This window comes from Lactuca virosa, chromosome 8 (genome assembly GCF_052849685.1).
Source record: "Lactuca virosa cultivar CGN04683 chromosome 8, Lactuca_virosa_CGN04683_v6, whole genome shotgun sequence".
NCBI classification, from domain to species: domain Eukaryota; kingdom Viridiplantae; phylum Streptophyta; class Magnoliopsida; order Asterales; family Asteraceae; genus Lactuca; species Lactuca virosa.
In genome coordinates, this window is record NC_136433.1 from 114,425,416 (window position 1) to 114,431,564 (window position 6,149).

At 39.8% G+C, this 6,149-nt stretch overlaps 1 protein-coding gene across 1 annotated transcript; it reads left to right on the top strand.

Annotated features, from left to right (window-relative positions):
• The first annotated feature begins 3,772 nt into the window (after positions 1 to 3,772).
• On the top strand, positions 3,773 to 5,344 carry LOC145130738 (uncharacterized). The gene has a single exon (XM_079065510.1). It carries the CDS (start codon positions 3,773 to 3,775, stop codon positions 5,342 to 5,344), a length of 1,572 nt encoding a protein of 523 aa, XP_078921636.1.
• The last annotated feature ends 805 nt before the right edge of the window (positions 5,345 to 6,149 follow it).

Sequence of the window (6,149 nt, forward strand, 5' to 3'; positions counted from 1 at the left end):
TGATTGCCAGGGCGAGGGAGAGGGAGATCGACTTGCAGCACATCAGGAAGAGGAAGGCGGAGGAGAGGTAGGTGATAGGGGTTTCGGGGAAGAAACCCAAGGGATTCAACTAATGGTCAAAGGGCCAGCCGGGCCAGAGCCGATGCAGGAAATGCGGCAAGCCGCATAAGGGAGCTTGTAGATCGGGATCGTCGGGATGCTACAAGTGCGGAAAGACTGGTCACTTCAGTAGAGATTGTACTGTCCCTACCCTCACATTCCAGGCATCAGATCTGATTTGCTTCCATTGCAATCAAAAGGGCCACAAAAGGCCGATTGCCTGAGATTGACAGCAGCAACAGCACCAATGGTGACGCCGGCTCCAGCGACCCTGCGGCTTACGGATGGCCGACAGGGCAAGTTAGATACTCCGGTGGTGAGGAGTCAAGCCTTCCAGTTGACCGCTGAGGAGGTGCGTTGTGATAACTCAAATTAAAATAAATATATAAGCATATGGTATAAATATATTATTACAATTATGATTAATGAATTAATTAGGAGTAAATAGAGAAATTATGGAATTTTAATTCCAAAACCCATCACTTGATTAGAGTCATAAATTTGGACTTTTGGATTAACTAGAAATGTTACAAACATGGGCATTATAAAAGGCATGAGAAATAGATTGGAATGCCACAAAAATTGTGAAGAAAGGTGGAGAAACAAGGGAGAATTCGTTGAAGGAAGTTGTGAAGTTATTTTTAGTAGTTTGAACAATTAAGGTATGTCTCTCCGATTTAAGATAAAATTCGTTGTTTGAGTAAGATTACATTCATGTTCTACATGTTTTGGTTCAACAAAATTGTCTCTCTCTTGGCCAAAAATAAATAAATAAACGGATTTAATGAAAGTTGAGTTGATACATTTTGTTATAAAATGATTGAGAATTATGTTGTTTGTTGTAATTATGTTACAAATAATGAAAATAAAGAATTAACTGATAAATCGGAGTATTAAAAAAAACATACTGACAGAAAGTAATGGGGAATTTTGGGTGAAAAAGATAGAAAAATCGGGTCCGAAGTTTTTGTGGATAGTGGTGATTTCTAATATTTTAAATTATTTTATTTAAAGATTTAAAATGAAAGTATGTTGTAGCCTGATTGGTTGATGGAGGTGGGCAGTACCCACCATCTCTTGTTCCGTATAATTCGTTTTAGAAATGTGTCCTTTTCTTTTGAAGTAAATAGTACTTACACAAATAGTACCTCAATTGTTTATAAGTTGACAGTTTCTATGTTCTGCTATGAAAAATGTGTAACAAATGAGTTACATATTTTATACGATAAATAAAATTACGAAAATGGTCCCAACAGTTTTTATGATATGAAGTTTCCATTATTTCTAAATTGAAACATAAACTACACAAATAGTCCCTGTTATTTTGAATTTGCTAGTTAATGTTATCGTTTGTATTATTTATTTATTTATGATAATTACTTTTGGTATTTTAAAGGTTTATTTGTTTGGACATTTGAGTATTACTTTAAGGGTAAAACCTTTTTAATACGGAAATGACGCCGTAAAAATAGAAAGATGAAATATTTTTACGAAGATTGTTACGAAAGTTTTAATTAATGTAGTTGAATGGTTACTAATTGGCCGAATGAGACACGTAGATAGTTGAACCAAAATGAACACGTAATATATTTTTTCTAGGAGGGTTGTCTTAGAAATTTTGTTGGTGGAATATAGGGTGCAGGTTAGCAACAAAGCTTCGTATATGATTTGTCGGTTACAAGGTGAGTTTTTTCGTGTTCTGTGGTTGCTCGCACATAAATGTTTATCATGTGGTTTATTATGAATTATTTATTTATTTATTTATTGACAATATGTTTTATGATAAATATGGTTGCGTGTAAATGTTAATTTTGAATTTGTTATCTACTGGGTGTGTTTTTTTTAGGTGACATGTTTAGTGGGAACGGGTGGGGTGCTTAATCGTCATGAGCATGACGGATGTGTGTGATCGGCGGGGATGGGAATTGAGATTTATACTCATTTCTTTGGATATTTAAAATACTTGAGTACAATGGATGATGAGTTGTCTCAAGGAGAAGGGAAATGAACATTTAGTTCTTTCTCTGGATAATTAATCTTTCCCCTAAATTATGTTATCAGATGATATGTTTTGTTGTATGATTTATTGAACATATATGATAAAACTATTTGTTTTTATTAAGTGATGGACATGTATGTGCAACACGAACTCACTAGGCCCTAGGCTTACCCTTTAGAAACTTAAATGTGTGCAACCCAGGAAACTATTTAGCAAGTGACAGAGAAAAGTCCAAGGAGAAGGATTGATCTAGAAGATGACAGAAGAATTCCGCAAAGACGTAACACCCGAAGTTGTTCAATTGAAGACTTTATTTTATTTTATTTTGCTTCCGTTGTAGTTTAGTCTATAAGTAAGTTCAGAATTGGTCTTGGGAGATGTTGGAACGATGATTTTTCATTTAATCGATATTTGAAAATTGGGGTTTTACAAGTTGGTATCAGAGCGTTGTTTAAGCTGATTAGTCGTTGTTTAAACGCCTAAGCTTAAACGGGAGGAGCGGTACATCGCCTAATCTTGAATGCGTCTCGTTTGTAGGCACTATGGATCGTGGAAAGGTAATTGTCGATGGTGGGGTGTCGGTTGAGGGTACTAGTGGGTTGCTTCCTCACGAGAAGTTGAAGGCCGAGTTATAGCTATCTGATTCGGAAGGCAGTTTGGAACCAACGACCCCACTCAACCTCTCTGAGCGGGATGAAGAAGAAGAGGATGTGGAATCTGAGGTGGAGCCCAACGAAGATCCTGAGGAGGAGCCCGAGGAAGACCCTGATGAGGAACCCGAAGAAGACCCCGAGGAGGAACCCGAGGGAAATCACGTGGAGTACCATGTGGAACAAAGATATGAAATGTTCCATATGCCCTATGTGGAGTACACACCAACTAGTCCTGGTACCTATTAGGAGCGACTTTATAAAGATGAAATGCCACAGGCACAACTCGAGATTCACAGTTTGAAAAGAAAGATTGAAGAGATAGATGAGCATAGGTCAAGGATCATTCAGGAGAACCAAATACGGGTTGAGGCTGCTGAGAAAAGTAAGCGCAAGATACGAAGGTTGGAATAGGAGGTGTTGGAACTAAGTAAACCCACTATCACTAAGTTGTGGGAAGGGTTTGTGGCTCGGACAAAACAAGCCAAGGCCGCGACTTACGGATTTCTAGATATGGTGGTTGGAAGAGACCCACCTCAGGCCGAGGTGCTAGTCATTCAAAGTGGTCCCGGAGATTGAAAAGCTAAAAAGATAAGGAAGTAGTTGAAGGAGGGAAAGCGAATATTGAAATATGATGACATCGTTTTTAAAAAGTAGAAAGTAGGAGTGCAATAATTTGTTTTTTTATTTTCTCTTGGTTGTTGGCTTTAGTGACTTGATGTGAACAAGACATGTGTCTCTTTTTGAAGTTTTGATAATTTGGAATAAAATTTATGTTTGTTATACTTATTGTGTTATAAACATAAATATGTAGTTAATATGTCTTCACAAAGATCTAGGAGGTTTACTAGGGTCACCCCGGAGGAAGAACGCATCCCAATTGGAGCTTTTGTTAGAGCAGCAGGAGATGTACCAGAAACCCCACTGATCCCAAACGCTAGTCGTGGACGGGGCCAAGGAAGAGGTAGGGGTAGAAGAAGAGGCCGAGGAGCCGTTACAGCACCGATACCTGTACAATCGGCCCATGGCAGCTCCGGATCCCACCGCGGTCGAGGTCGAGGTCGCGGAAGGGGTCGTGCGGCAAACACGATCACCAGAGAAGAGTTGGCTAATGAGATTGCTCGGGCAATTCGATCCACTTTGCCCCGATGTAGTTGCTCAGGCACGAGAAGCTATAATGGGTGAGTTTGATGGTAACTTGGGTGGAGGTGAAGAAGACTATGAGTACAGTACACCAATTATGAATCAGGAACCAAGTATTACACAACCCTCAAGGCATCATGACAACCACGATCGGCGAGGTTGTAGTTACAAGACGTTCATGAATTGTAAGCCACCCATATTTAACAGAGAAATTGACCTTGTTTTGTCATCAACATGGATTATGGAGATTGAGGGAACATTTGATACTAGCAAGTGTGCGGATGAGGACAAGGTGATTTATGCTACGACAATGTTAAATGGGGAGGAAATACATTGGTGGGGCATGGTGAAGGAAGTTAGGGGGCGTAAGGCGGCCAAGAGGATGTCATGGGATGAGTTTCTAATAATCTTTAAAGAAAAGTTTTGCCCGCAAACAACGGTTAAGCAGTTAGAGGAAGAATTCTTGAGGTTGGAACAGGGGAACATGACTATGAGGGAGTACACCACTAAGTTCACGGAGAAAGCCAGGTTTGCCGAATTTTACGTTTCTACAGAAGAAAGAAGGGTGGAACACTATATATGGGGATTGAGAACAGCTATCCGCGAATTTGTGCAAATTCAGAAACCAGGTACTTTCCAGTCGGCTATAGATGCTGCAGAAGGCCGCGAACGTGAGAAGAATCGTCAAGGTGAAGACAAGCCTTTAGGGAAAAGAAAATGGGATGGTACGAATAATGATTCGAAGAAAGGCAAGACTTCAGGGCAAGAACATAAGGTTGATCAAAGCTCTGGAGTAAAGCAATGTCCGAAATGCAACCGTTATCATAAGGGGGAGTGTAACATGAATCAGAAAGTTTGCTACAAGTGTGGGAAGCCAGGGCACATAGCCACAGAATGCAAGACAGGAAGGGTATGTTATGGGTGTGGATCCCCTAACCACATTAAGTCGGAATGTCCCCAGGGTAAAGGTAACAACAATCAAGGCAGGATAACATACAATCGGTCGGCGGATAAAAAGGCTGACATTGGTAAACCAAAAGCTAGAGCTTTTCGCATGACGGCTCAGGAGACCCCGAATGTGGTGACAGGTACTTTCCTAGTAAACTCAATTCATGCTAGGGTGTTATTTGATTCTGGTGCAAATAGATCTTTTGTGTCTACTACTTTTTGCAAAAACCTAGGTAGAAATGCAAAGACTCTAGAACATGCCTTAGAAATTGAAACTGCTGACGATCATTGGGTAGTAGTAAGAGAGGAATATGATGATTGCTCTATCGAAATAGAAGGTGGTGTGGTACCATTAAAATTATTACCTATAGCCCTAGGTGATTTTGATATCGTTAAAGGGATGGATTGGTTGTCGGCAAACCAAGCTATCATAGATTGTGAAAATAGGATTGTTCAAGTTTGGGTGCCAGAAAAAGGAATGGTAAAGATTTATGGTGATCGGTGAGTTAAGGACTCTATTTTGATATCAGTGACTAAGGAAACTCGTTATCTAAAGAAAGGGTGTCAAAGTTATTGGGCATATGTTCTCGATGCCAAGCAGGACAAGCCTGAAATAACACATATACCAATTGTACGCAAGTTCCAAGATGTATTCCCTGATGACCTAACTAGCTTGCCACCGGATAGGCAAGTGGGGTTTCGAATCGATCTTACCCCATAGGTAGCACCGATAGCTCGTGCGCCCTATCGGTTAGCACCAACCGAAATGAAGGAGTTGATGGCTCAGTTGCAATATTTGCTTGACGGGTTTTATTCGGCCCAGTACCTCACCGTGGGGTGCACCAGTACTGTTCGTTAAGAAGAAGGATGGGACCATGCGAATGTGCATTGACTACAGGGAGTTAAACAAGGTGACTATAAAGAATCGGTATCCGTTACCGAGAATTTATGATCTATTCGATCAACTTCAGGGGGCAAGTTACTTCTCGAATATCGATTTGCGGTCGGGGTATCATCAACTGAAAGTCAGGGAAGAAGATGTGTCAAAGATAGCCTTTCGAACTAGGTATGTGTTGGATTAGTGTCTAAGCCTGTAACCATATTTGTCAAGTACTTGACCCGATTATGCATGGTCCTTTTGGGTTGCCTTCACCAAAGCAACTTGACTGGAGAAATAATAGAGAAAGAGGTTATTATGATTTATTAATATGTTATAAGAATAATATATTAAAGGAGAAATCATATTTGTTTAATTAATATTGGTAAATAATTAATTAGGAATTAATTTTGTGATCAAGTGTAATTAATTA